The sequence below is a fragment of the Aythya ferina genome (assembly GCF_964211825.1).
Source record: "Aythya ferina genome assembly, chromosome: 15".
NCBI classification, from domain to species: domain Eukaryota; kingdom Metazoa; phylum Chordata; class Aves; order Anseriformes; family Anatidae; genus Aythya; species Aythya ferina.
The window spans coordinates 730742-744025 of NC_140314.1; the positions used below are offsets into that span (position 1 = coordinate 730742).

General features: G+C 48.8%; 1 protein-coding gene across 1 annotated transcript; it reads right to left on the reverse strand.

Moving 5' to 3' along the window:
* Nucleotides 1-55: 55 nt before the first annotated feature.
* GGA2 (golgi associated, gamma adaptin ear containing, ARF binding protein 2) lies at nt 56-13211 on the reverse strand. The gene is made up of 17 exons (XM_084537320.1): nt 13141-13211; nt 12835-12919; nt 12112-12187; nt 11518-11616; nt 9671-9794; nt 8717-8820; nt 7550-7630; nt 6747-6884; nt 5832-5913; nt 4930-5049; nt 4461-4622; nt 4156-4211; nt 3695-3846; nt 2723-2892; nt 1629-1798; nt 1080-1190; nt 56-480 (listed from the first exon to the last, which is right to left on the reverse strand). The coding sequence occupies exons 1-17, from the start codon at nt 13172-13174 to the stop codon at nt 370-372; spliced, it is 1875 nt and encodes a 624-aa protein (XP_084393446.1). The 5' UTR covers nt 13175-13211; the 3' UTR covers nt 56-369.
* Nucleotides 13212-13284: the final 73 nt, after the last annotated feature.

Genomic DNA, 13284 nt, shown 5'->3' on the forward strand with positions numbered 1-13284 from the left:
CGCCCCTCCACCGAAACCGGGCTGGGGGGCTCTGCATTCACGACCCCACGCGGGCTGGTGGCTGGAACGTGTATTTTTTAAACCAATAAAAGCACATAACGGGAAAAGGGGCCCAAAAAAGAGCAGGGAAGGCGGCACGGAGGAAGCCTGAGAGCACACAGGGCCCCACACGCGGGGCAGGACGCAGAGGGCAGGGCAGCAGCAGGCGGGTGCACCCCTCCTGCCACACACCAGGAGGAAAGGGACGACAGATCCCGAGGAAAGGAAACGTTGCCCAGGCCAGGGGGCACTCCTGGCACACCGCCCCCCGCTCCCACCCTCGCCATCACACCCCCAAGGCAACGTGGCAATGTCCGAGGCAGGCGAAGTTCAGCTTTTGCCCCACAGCTCTGCTTCTGGGAAGCCGGTCACCTCTCCCACCTCGCTGAGGGGCTGCGCACCCTGCGTGAAGCTCAGCTTGTACCGCAGGCGGGTGGGAACCTAGGGGAGAAAGGGGCAGAGAGAGGGGAGTCGTGGCTGCAGGCTCCTGTTCTCCTTCCCTCAGCCCTCACAGCCTTGCTGCAGTGAATTGCCCCCTCAAAGAGGAGACTAATGCTTCAGCCCTGCATGGAGCAACATCTAGAGCTTCATACCATATGTAAGGAGCTCCCGGGAAGGAGACCTGCGCACACCCTGCAAGGGCATGCTTGGAGATCCAGGCCAACCTTCTCAGAGGCAGAGGACTCCCTTACACCCATCTTCTGTCCCATAATTATTCATCAAAGCAACAGAACTGCCACCTCTCACTTGTGCCCTGGGTGGCCTCACGTTCCATTAGTTGCAGACAGCTGCACGATGTCCTCCAGGTGCCATCGCAGCAGGCAGAACTGTGCAGGCCATTGCAGCAACTACCCCTTCAGTCCTTCAGATTATTGATCTGAAAAGCTGTGGCAATGGGAAAAATGTCTTCCCAGCACAACCCAGGCTTGTCTCTTCCACCCATCTCCCATCTAATAACATCGTTCCTGCCTTTCACGCTAACACCCTACCCATTACAGTCACATTCAGAGTGACCTGCCAAGACGATCACTGCCACGTACTTTGTGTGGGTTGGCCAGCAGCAGGACCTGGGACACCACTGCTGGGGGAAGAAGAGGGCTGAAGGCTGGAAGCTCAGATCCGGATGCTGGTTGCAACTTTATTTTCATGGTCTGAAAGACAAAACAAAATTAAAGCCTTTGGGGCCATGCTGAAAAAGAGCTGGGAGTACTACCAAGCCACAGAGCTAGTTAAAGATGTCAGGCAGATTTTGTCATTTAATGAAACGCATGCCTATCCACAGCCTACCTCTAAAGGCAGATATTCTTAAACAGACAATTCTTTGCTGCGCATACGGGCAGAATATGTGCCTTACCAGAAGGCTAAAGCAGCATGTCTGGAGCCCCGTTTCTTTCTCTCAAGGCTAAGGATCCACACTGAAACCGGCACCTGGGCCACAGGCACCACCATACAACTGGTTCACAGTTCAGAGAAAACGAGCTGTGCAATTTCCAATATACAAGACTAATTCTAAGCACAAAATGCCAAACCTCCTTCTCAGGACATTTCTGAGTAGTCACGCTCCCTTTTATTCATCATTGGCTCCTTACCTTTGGGACTGCAGCCTGGAACACTATGTCCTTAATTGGCTGAGCCGATGTGCTCAGCATGGAGAGAACCATCACCAGCACATCTGGTCGGCCGGGAGCTGGGTCTCTGGAGAAGTGGAGCATAGCCTTGAAACCGTTCCTGTCATACACCGTAAGGGGACAGATATCGCCTGCCAGAGATAAAAGCAAAATAAGAAAAGAAGCATAGATTGCCCCTCCCTTCTGAGGGCAGAACGGTGAAAACAGGATAAGGAACAGCAGCAGGAGACACTCGTACAAACTTGTACTTCCTCTAGCAAACTCACAGGCCAAGCAGCATACAGCATTTGGCCACGATTTACATTTCACCTCTAGGACACAGAAAGGAATCTGAACGCCTGAATTAGGTACAGGACAACTAGTAGCTCAGTTGTTACCAGTCAGAGAGATCAGGTATGAATCCAAGAGGGAAGTTGGGAGTAAAAATATAACTTATCGCTGGGGTACATCCACACCTATTACCATCCAGCCTTTCCCAAACCTGACAAATCCTGAGCTTGAGACTGAAGTCAGAAGACAACCTAGTCAGTATGTCTTTGCACCCATACTCTTCAAAAATAACAACAGCCCAGACGCTGCAGTCCTCCTCTAACAGGACGTGCCCTACAATGAGACACTGGGGTGCCACGTACCCTGGGTAACGCTCATTCCATGAAGCGCTTTCAGACAGCGTTAAATCAAAAAGTACAGGTGGAAAGAACAGCTCTGCCTTAGGAAATGGGATAACTCCCATGTGTAGATATCTCTTAAGCCTCTGGAAAAGAACTGCTTGAAGTCTGATTAAAGATGCTAGGGCCAAAAAGTTTAGAAGCACACTAAGATTAGCCAGGACAGGAAACTCCTGACTACTGACCAGGGAGGACAAGGACATTTCCATGGAATAACTGCTAGAACTTTCTCAAATTCTCAGATACACTAAGTCCTTCATAGAATACTCTATTTTTCTCCAGCTGACCCTCACAACATGAAGATACTTCGGCTTTCTTGTTCCTGTGCAAAAATCACAATGAGAGCTCTATTAAGCAGAGCCGGGGCACAGAAATTATTGCACTTACTCGGTGTAATTGAAATTAAAGGGACAAAAATGTTTGCTAGAGAAACATCATTGGAAGCTGGATTCAAAGAGGCAGCAGGCTTCTGCTCGTAGCCTAGGCTGGAAAATGAAGGATCTGCCACTGGGCTATTTGGAAGATCTGGAAAGGGCAATTTCATTGGTGACAAATCCCTGGAAAGAAAAGCATGTAGAAAGCTTTTATTAACTGGGAAGACTACATGGTATATACCATTTTCTGCTGTGTCCATTTTCGTGTTCCCAATCCCTCATCCCTTTTATGTATATAAAATAAAGTACAAGCTTACGCTCTCTGAGTTCTAGAAAAGCTTGAAAATTGCCTCTATTTTGTGTAGAAGAAGCTGCTGTTTCAGCATTCATTAAGGCATACTTTGGTTTCTGTTACTGTCATGAAACTTTGTCCAGGGCTCTGGAGGGCTGTGCAGGCTCTCTGGGGCTCTAGTCTGTGAGATTAAAGTAAGTTCTAGCTCAAAGACAATGCAAATGGCGAGGAATTTCCAGTAAAATTTCTCGGCCTATGTTCTGACAGACTGGATAAGCTCACCATAATGGTCACCTACTCTGAAGATCTGTGGAGATTAATTTGGTTCATAAACTATTAGGTTTCTAATGAATGCCAGGAAACAATCTTCTCAGAGCCTGAAAAAAGCTGGGGAAAGTATTTTCTTAGTCACAGATTATTAAAAGAGACCTGTCTGCAAGGTTTTGTTCCTTTAGCTCAAGAATACCTTGTTACTAAGCCATAGGATTTGTTTTACCACATTTCTGACCCTTTGAAAGTCAGAGCGTGGAATTACAATAAACAGGTGCACAATTGCTGCTTAAGAGCTGATGCGTGGATGGATAGCCTGCCATCATTAACCAGATGCAGTTAAAAGGTTTTCCCAAACCTCACTGCTGTAATACAATATTCCTCATCTCCAAAGTCAGACTGAGCTGCATAGGGCTTGCTTACAAGGATAATGTCTTGGTCCTGGGAGATGGAGAGAACTGATCAGCCAGGCCCTGAAATTCATTCTTCAACGAAGTCCTGTCTTCCCAGCTCTCCTTCAGTTCCAGCGTTTCAAAGGCACTTACAATTTCACTATATCCATTGTTTACACCAGTCTGAAAAAAAGGTACTTCTGGTTCACGCCATATACTGGTAGCAAAAATCAAACCTGTTACATTGAAAATAACTCTTTTTATTTTTTATTTTTTTTAATACTACTACTTAAGGTAGAAATAGATGTGAGAAATCTTGTTGCAAACTGCAATTTATAAACTCATTACAGAGCAGGAAGATTCCAGTTTCCATTCAGAATAGAGGGACTTTAAAAAAAAATAAAGGTTGCCAGAGAAGGCTAGGAGATCAAAAATGCTATCTGAGTTTTGTCCTTTGTATTTTACTGACTAAAGTACCTGAGGATCACTAACCTCTGCCACTCCAAAGTCAGGTGGTGGTTTCTGTAAACCAGGAGAGTTGCTGAGTCCTAAGAAAGATGCCAAGAGCACAGATCAATTACAGGAAGCAATTGTTTTCCATACGTTCTTCCTTTGTTGTCTAACAGCAGTTTGACTACAGTTTAACACCATTAACGAAACTACATTCCTGAAAACTCTCTCTAGCTAAAAGGGTCTACGCTTGGTTAGGACCAACACTGAAGTCAAAGTTCTTCTACACCTGTTAAGTACCAGGAACTCTGGTAACAAGGACACAGGACTGAACTGTGCGTACAAACCTATTAACTCCTCCTCCAGCAGACAACTGGAGGTGGTGCTGCTGTGTCGGGAGGCAGTGGTTACGTCTGAAAATTGGTCCGTAGGAGACTGGGAGGTTGCCTCCAGCTCAGAGAAGTCAATCAATGTATAGCTCTTCATTCGTCTTGGGGCTGGCCGACATGCTTTGGAAAGAGCAGAAAGAATTAAAGAGAAGCCTCCTAAAAGGAGCAGTGTATGCCTGGCTACAAGCAGGTACTAAAGGACTCAGTTGAAAACCTCCAGGAACATTTTCAGTCAACCAAATGTAAAAAACAAACAAACAAACAAACAAAAAAATACACAACACAATGATCACTACATCATAGTTTTCCCATGTTAGAGGATTTTCTCCACATCTGTTCTCCAAGAAGCGTTTCCCCTTCCAAACTCCATTCATACACAAGAAGCAGGAAGCCGAGCTGTCGTGGAACACTGCAGGATGCTCTTTACCTGGTGCATCAGAGAGGCCGGTGACTGAACCTCCTCCACCATCATCTTCAAGGCTGGCTACAACCTGCCTGCACCGTCCCAGCGCCTGTGTGAGCTTGTCGTTGGCCTGCAGTATCTCGGCTGGGAAAGAAGAGAAGCAGAGGAAGACTTGCACCCAACATGATGAACTATCACCTTCAGATCCTTTTCTTCTGCACTGCTCTCCACCCAGCATCCCCATTTTGCAAGTTTTTCATTCTGTTTTCTGAAGCACAGCATTTTGCACACACATTCATTGATTTCAGTCTTATCTATAACTTATCAAGACCACTGATCTCCAAAGTACTCACAGTCCCTGCATCTCTTATGCACATAAAATGTCTGAGGCACAGATTAGCTCTTTGCTGTTTAAGTTGTCTGCATTTTCAGCGAGGCATCATTTCAGTCATGTTTTCGAGACAAATAGATAAGACTGTGAAATGCAATACTCTGGGAAGGGCTAAATTTCACAACTGTGGAATTCAAAGAATTCTGCTCATATAACCCTCCCCTTTCTATTATTTACAAAATTCAAAAAGCATTCTCCCCTCTGATATAGACAGGGAAAGCTACCATCTCTCTAGAGAAAAGTCTCAAAAGCTTTCAATTCTCGGAACAGTAAAACTCAACACATTCTGAAAACCTCCTTGGATGGAAGAAACTGGATTCATCATTTAACTTTGAGGGAAAATTAATAGCTTCCTTCGAGAGAAATAAGAGAATCCTTATGCCACTTCTCATGGACACGGTTTAAAAGTCCAAGTAGAAAACTCGGCTCACAAGTACCTGAGCATTTCTCCTCTGAGGAAAGGAATACCCCACTTATGAAAGGATGTTAGAGGAATTTAAATGCAATGAGTTCCAAAGACAGCATTGGCTCTTACCGAGAGCATCATCATCATCAACTGTCTCACTGGCAAGGCGGAAGAGCAGCGGCCTGAGCTTCTCACAGCGTTGAAACAGGTTCTAAGAAAGGAAAGGTTTTGTGTCATTGCTTGGGACATCCTGGGCACTCTCAGCACTTCTCTCCATCCAACCATCTGTAAGCAATGCTACTCTAGAACAGCAAGATGCATTCTGCCCAGGTCCAGACAAAGGACATCAGTGCTGCATGTTGCTGCACTCCTAAAATTCACAGCGACCTGGAAGTACAGCCACTGGAACAAGTGTTACTAGCATCTCCTCCTCAGTCACATCTCATCTATGCATACAGGTGTAAGGTAAGGCAGTGTTAAAACTTTCAATTTAAAATAAAAAAGCATCCATGGATGTAAGACGAGTGAGAGGGAAGTGTTATGACCATCAGCTGCAAATACCTTTATGGCTCTCTTCACAGTGTTTTAGGAAGTATTACATGAATGATTTGTGAGGCAGACTACTGAACTCTGGGTAGAAAAAAGGGGAATCACAGAACCATAATGGAAGCTGAAGAACCCAAAGCTTTAAGCTGCCCAGATCAGATCTCCACACACCCACCTAACCACGGCTGGACTAAAGGGAATTCCCATGTGTTACTCCACTATTAGAGGAAGAACCATTTCCCTATAAGATACCACAAGAAGAGCAGATAATCTGCACAGAAACTCAAAGTGGCACATCAAAGCCAATTCCATTCCAATTTCCATTCTCAGACAAGAGGGACATCGCTCATCAGGTATGCTGGAAGCTATTCCTGCTGTGGTAACGCACTTTCCCTTGCAAAAACTGGGTGCAGCCTGCTGCCCTTTGAATCCTGTTGTCCTGAGCCCTCCCAGGCATAGCCAGCGAAAAGAACCTCCCATGCAGTAAATAGAATCTACCTGGAGCGTCTCATGGTCAGATTTGGCTAATTCTTGTCTCTTGTAATTTTCCAGCAATTCATCCATTTGTTTAACGTTCTCAGAAACCTCACTGATTGTATTCACTCTTTTGGACACCTTGGCTGTCTTTTCTTGTTCCTTTGATGAAAAATGAAACAAAAATAGACAATGATTTAACTAATAAACACAGTGCACATGCTTTTGTCAGGGTCACTCCAGATAACTCTTGTTGCAGGACTGCTTCCTATTGACACGTTACTGAAGGTAGACGGCAGCACAAAGCCGTGTGTGTAACAACTCCACGAAGAGCTCCAGTGCACGTGCACACACACACACAATGCCTGCAGGAAAGAGACAGTTCTGTACAGATGTAGCTTTTCACCCATTGGGAAATGAGTTTATTTTTGGAAACCTCCCATCACTAATGCAGAACTACTGCCAGGATGCCACTAAAGAGCGAGCATCCTGCCACGCGTGCTCCTGGGAATAAATATTCCCTCTTCATAGCAATTGGCATACATTAGGGAAACAAAGTAAGACATCTCGCACTGTAACTTCAGAATAGCAAATACTGAAAACTCATCCCTCCTCTGGGGCAGCGGAAACAGTTCACCTGAAGCTGAACTCTGGGTCCCCACTAGCACCTGCTGGTCCTGCCTCTAACACCAGGACGGCAGCAGGCATTCCGGAGGTCACGTACAGAGGGCCCTCTGCCACAAACCCAACTGTCGAGTCACTTCTCATCCTCTCCTGCCACAAACAGCTTCTGACCAGAGGAACTGCCAGTTCCTGCGAATGCCTACCTCTTTAATCATGCTCTTGATCAGACGGTTGGCAGCCTGCAAGTCTTCAGAGTGGCTGCTCTTCAAAAGCCTGGCTAGCAGCTGTGGAGCGAGACCATGGGACAGCAGTCAGTAACATCCCTGGGCACTGTGCTGCAGGTACACCTCACAACAGAGCAGAATCACAGACACCCACTGACATAATTGTCTCCATAACCCTGGAAATACGTGGGGTTACGTCTTGTAATCTGGCAGAGGAACAGCAGTCAAAAGTGCACGAGCAAAGCTGGTAATAACTACAGGTCAGGCTGAGAAAAAAACAGAGCTGGCTCCGACACATCTGTCTTTGTGGCAGGGCTCCTTAGCCCCCTGCTTCTCTCCATGTCTAAGAGCAGATTAATGACAGCCCTCCGCTTCCCCGGCATTTGCTCACGCTGATTATTAGTTTGTAACACTTCAAACACCTACCACTGAAACATGGAACAGATCTGAAGTTCCACACTGAAAGTAACAGCTGAGCAGTAGGAGACTGAGGAAGTGCTTGAACCATGGGGACTTCCAAGGGTGCCCTGAACACAGGCTCACGCTGCAGCTTTGCTCCATCTCTGCCAGCCCATCCTCCACCACCAAAAACCCTTGTACTGGGCTGGGGCAGAAGCCCTCAACAGCCCCGTGGTTCAGGCACTCACTCGGGATACAGGAGATACAAGCTCAAGCCCCTGTAGCAAACATGGGTTTATTTATGCAACAGAAAGCAGCTCAGCACAGACAGATTAGAACAAACACTTTCTGGAACAGCCCGAAGGCTGATTATTGTTACCAGGGGCATGGGAAAAGGGAGAAAATGACCCAAGCCCTGGGCACTGCAAAGGAGAGCTCTCCTTCACAGGGTGCTTGGGAATAGGAACTGGCTCTGCAGGGCCTGCAGAAGCCTTCCCTCAGGAGAGGTGAATAGCAACTGAGTTATTTCTGTAAAAATGTTTCACTTTTGACCACGCAATGTTTTCTGACAAAGTCTCAAAGAATTTTCACTCTCTACTTCTAGCCCTGGCACAGCAAGAAGTATCAGCAGTATCAGCAGTATCCTGATGTTCTGAGACACAGCAGGAGCCGCCAAAACACGACCCAGCATGTCTGCTCAGCACTGAAACTCAGAGGGGGAATGGGGAGGAAAGCCTTCAGGCTTACCTTGGATTTCTCTTCATCTGTGTCAAAAATAGAATTCTGCAGTCTTGGAGAAGGAGGAGGTAAAATTTTGTCCTCTGGCAATTTGGGGTCTTCTTTTACAATGCCTGGAACAGGTAGCAATATTTGTTCAGTGATGCCTGAGCTGCTGCAACAGCAGTGCTCAATAGCACGCTGGATTTTGTGCCTGGCTCCTTCATCCATCCCCACGAGTTTGCAGAATGAGACAGAAGCAAGGAGCTGCCTTCGCACACACCTCAGAGAGAAAGACTTCCCTCTCTCCCTTGCATTAAACAAACCAGAGGGCACACAACACTTCCCGGGTGGGAAATACGACACGGGTGCATCAGCGAGCGCCCAGCCCCTGCTCTGCTGCCACCGGCACCACCGGCTGAGGCACCCGGCTGCCACGACTCCGCAGGCAGGTTACGGCCGCACAGAGCCCATGCTGTGCTGCCCCTGGGCAGCCCTGCAGCCCCCCACAGCCCCCTCCCCGTTCTGCCCCTGCCCCACAGGCCTGTGGCTTCCTGGGCAGCACCGGCAGCAGCCGGCCCTTCGGCACACAGCACTGTAAGTAAGGAACGGATCCAAGCCCCGACTTCAAAGCTCTCTGAACCCATCACTTCATAATCCCAGCAGAGTATTCCAGGGCAAAGATCGCTCTGAATTTGTCCTGAGCCTCTTCCACACACAATAGGCATGAGCACTGTGTGAACGGAGGCCACAAGGTTAGGCTGATCTTTGACTCAACAAAGCTGTTCTTTGGTAAATCTCTTTAAACAGTCACATGCACCCTTGAGTACCCCAATAGCCTTGTAAGTGTGGCCCTTGTCCCCTTTTCCCTTGCACACATTTTACAAAAAAGCTGAGTCACAAAAGCCGAGGGGACAGATACGTGTGATCTAAAGCCACGGGACTTCAGAAGTTAAAAAGGAAGCTGCAATAACAGAAATAAACCTTGTTTCTTCAGCATCTGATAAGCATCCCGGATTTTAACTTCCTGAGGAAACCAGACTGTCCAACTGAATATTATTTCTGTGACTCTTGACTTGACTTTTTCTGAAGACCAGGTTCCATAGTACTTGGAAAAAGAAAAAGAAAAAAGTAAAATAAGAAAAAGAAATCAAAACCACAGAGTTTGTGCCATCCAGGACACGTGGGTCTAGCCCCAAGTTGTTTGGATGCAAAGATCGAGGAGCAAATGGATTCCTGTGACACATCCACGGTGCTGTCAACTGCATTCTGCAGTACACGGAACAGCGTGCACGGCTGTGGGTGTGAATAAAAGGAATGTGTATGGTAATTGCATAAATATTATATGACAACTGAAATGAAACCATTTCAAAGCTTCTCTGATCAGTTACTGAATCTGAAACCGAAAGTATTTTTTTTCTTTTTTGAATTTCAGCGAAAACAGTTCTGTACTCAACTTTAAATACTTTCCTTAGCTGTTTGCAATACAAATAGACCTGGAGAAACGAAAACTGAACAAAACTAGAAAGGGAAGTTATCTTTTTTCAGCACTTAGATATTTTCTCTGATTTCTCTTATTATTGCCATGAGCATTCACTTTAAAGTACTACGAAAACCATCAGGAAGAATGATAAAAACCACATACAAACTTCTGAAGCACAAGGTGTTTTAAACTCATGTAATAATTCTTTTGTCAAAACAGCAAACTCCCTCTCCAAAGTAATCTATTCTTTGAACTGTTGTTTCACTGAAATACCTTTACCAAACCTGTGACTGAGAGAAGAGTTTTTGTTGTTCTGTTAAACATTTCACTGAAACTGGTGATGCATCCCTGCCGTCAAGCTGATGTAATGGAAAATGAAGCCCTTGCAAGTGGTAAATGTGTGCTGTACCCACTAACAGAGGGAACCGAGTACTGGGCTGCTGAGAAGGGTATTTAAGAATGTCTCAGGCCTGCTATCTGATGCAAAGACCAACGTGTGACGATCACGCCGTCTCTGATAAAACAGATCTCTAATTTTCATCATGCGAGCCACGGGCAGTGCACCACAGTGCATTCCCTCTGAACCTTCCTTACTTGGCTTTTAAAACTGAAGTTCCCATTTTTGATCGTTGCTTCTCTTCTCAGGGGGCAGAGATGACACTCGGAAGAGAAGTGCACCACAGCAGGGAGCAGCAATGAACACACTCCAAGCCAGAGAAGCAGAGCAACTGGAAGGGACTTTGCCTGCACGTTAGCTACAGATGATCCCTTCCAATCTCACTCTCAGCTCCGTCCTCAACTGCCAGGCATGCACAGCCGGGGCTCAGAGCCCCCTGCCCAGCTTTCAGGACACTGCCAGCAGGACCCCAAAGGGGGCTGCACAAATGCACAACCTCCACACGGTGGTGGAGCAAGCACGGCACAAGTGCTGCTCAACTCCAGTCCCCCCTTGTCCTCTTTTTAGGCTGAACCTGCCTCATGAACAGGACCCAAACTCAACGTAAGCTTTGACATGAGAAAGCAACAAGGACAGCAGGCTGAGCACAAGAGTTTGAGGACAGAACATAAGAAAACACGGGACAGGCTCCTGGTATCTGTCCTCTGCCATTCAGCTTCGCAGAGAGCGCAAGATGCTTTCTACATTTCCTTTGTATTCCATGTCCTTCTCCTGCTAACCCTAAGAAGAGTTAAAATTATTACATCTTTTACAGGGAAATTCACTTCTAATCCTTGTGCTTTAAAGCACAGAACAGAAACTGTTCTGCTTCTATGAGAGATTAAGTTTTTGTATCCATGGTGAAATAAACGTGTCCCATTTGCTACGTGCAGTGTAACCACAACCACCTACCTTTGGGGAAAGCACTTTAATCAGCTCATTCAGAAACCTGAATTTTGCTATTTCATTGTGAAATTTCTCACCGCAGTTATTCACACACATCTCCAGCACCTGCAGAAAACAAATTGGTACCAAACAGAAACTGAACACGAAAGCTTTGTGGGATTTTTAAAAAACTTGCTGTTAAGATACAATATCCAAGAACTTTCTGGCACTGCATGCACACACACAAGATACTAAGGAAGTTGTACACGAGAGGTTTCTTTTCTTCACCCAACCTTCCTAAGCAGCACACACATATCTGCTCTGTTCTCCCCATCACTAACTTTTGGACTCACTGACCCCATGGCAAGACCACAGCCAAGACAAGAGCTGCAGACCTCTTAAGTACCTCAGCAGAATGCTAAGGGAAGGAGCAACAGCAGTGACTCCCTCCGCTCTGCCCTGGGTACCAGATCCATAGTGCAATGTAAAAAAGCACACGTAAAGGAGAGAGGAGAGACACCCAAGAGAAAAAGACGCCCAGGCAGCTGCACCATCCCTGCCCCACAAGCTGCATTTCCAAGTAACCACTGCCTCGCCTTGCACGTGGGTGAAAGCACTTACTGTCAGCGCATGGAGAGCTTCCACCTCTTGGGGTGATTGTATTTTGTGTGCCAGCAGCCTCAGTGCAAGCGATGGGCTGGGGAGCAACAGAAGCAAGTCAGACAACGCACTGGTTCCCAAGAAAAACAACTACCGCGAGTTCTGCCCTGCAGAGAGTAGCAGTCACCAGATGCACGACGTGCCACATCGCTGACACCTCTCCCTGGCACAGGGCTGGCCTGGGGTCCCTACACACACACGGGGTGCGATGGGCAGACGTCAGCAGCTCGTGGTACGGTGCGACAGCCCCACCAGAGGCTGGTCTCTCAGAAGCGAGCCCGTGGGACAGGCACCACGAGAACTGCTCCTGTGGTGCCAGGAGCTCTGACCCGCAGCCCAGCGCAGAGCCCGGCTGGCTGCAGGTGCCGGGCTGCGGGCTCGGGGTGTGCGGGTGCAGGCTGTCAGGAAGCTGGCAACCATTAAGCTGGGACAGCTCCACGGCAGGACGAGCTCCTGCGCCTCTCCCAAACCGCGGACAGCGGGAGGGCGGGGAGCCACGGGAGAGCTGCCGGCTCCGGGAGGAAGCCGGGGCGGGGGGCAGCGGGCTCGGGAGGCAGGAGCTGTGCCTGCAGGAGCACGGGGACCTCCGGGCAGCTCCTGGCTGCAGCTCCCGGAGCCGCTCCCGGCCGCCCGGCCCCGAGGGGAGCTGTGGCTGTGGCTGTGGCCGGGGCCGTGCCGCCTTACCCGGCCGTGTCCGCCTTCAGCTCCTCGCAGAAGCGCTGGATGCACTCCCACTTCTCCCCGGGGACGCTCGGGTCGGTGGCTTCATCTTGAGCGGGGGGAGAGGAGAGGGATCGGGGCTGGGGATCGACGATGGGGACCGACGGGCGGGGGGCAGCGAGCGGCGCACGGGGACCGCGCTCAGCCCCCGGCGGCTCCGACCCCGACTCCCCCTCCCCCGTCCCGTCCCGTCCCGTCCCGTCCCCCCCGTCCCGCCGCCCCCTCCCCACCTCCCCCGTGCCCCCGTTCCCGTCCCGGTGCCGCTCTCACTGAGCCAGCGCTGCAGCCGCCCGGTGCCGTCCATGGGCGCAGCGCCCCGCCCCGCCGCAGGGCGGGCAGGAAGCGGCGCGGCCCGGGGGGGAGCCCGGCACAACGCCGGCCACGGCCCCGCCCGCTCCCCGTGCTCCCCCCCCC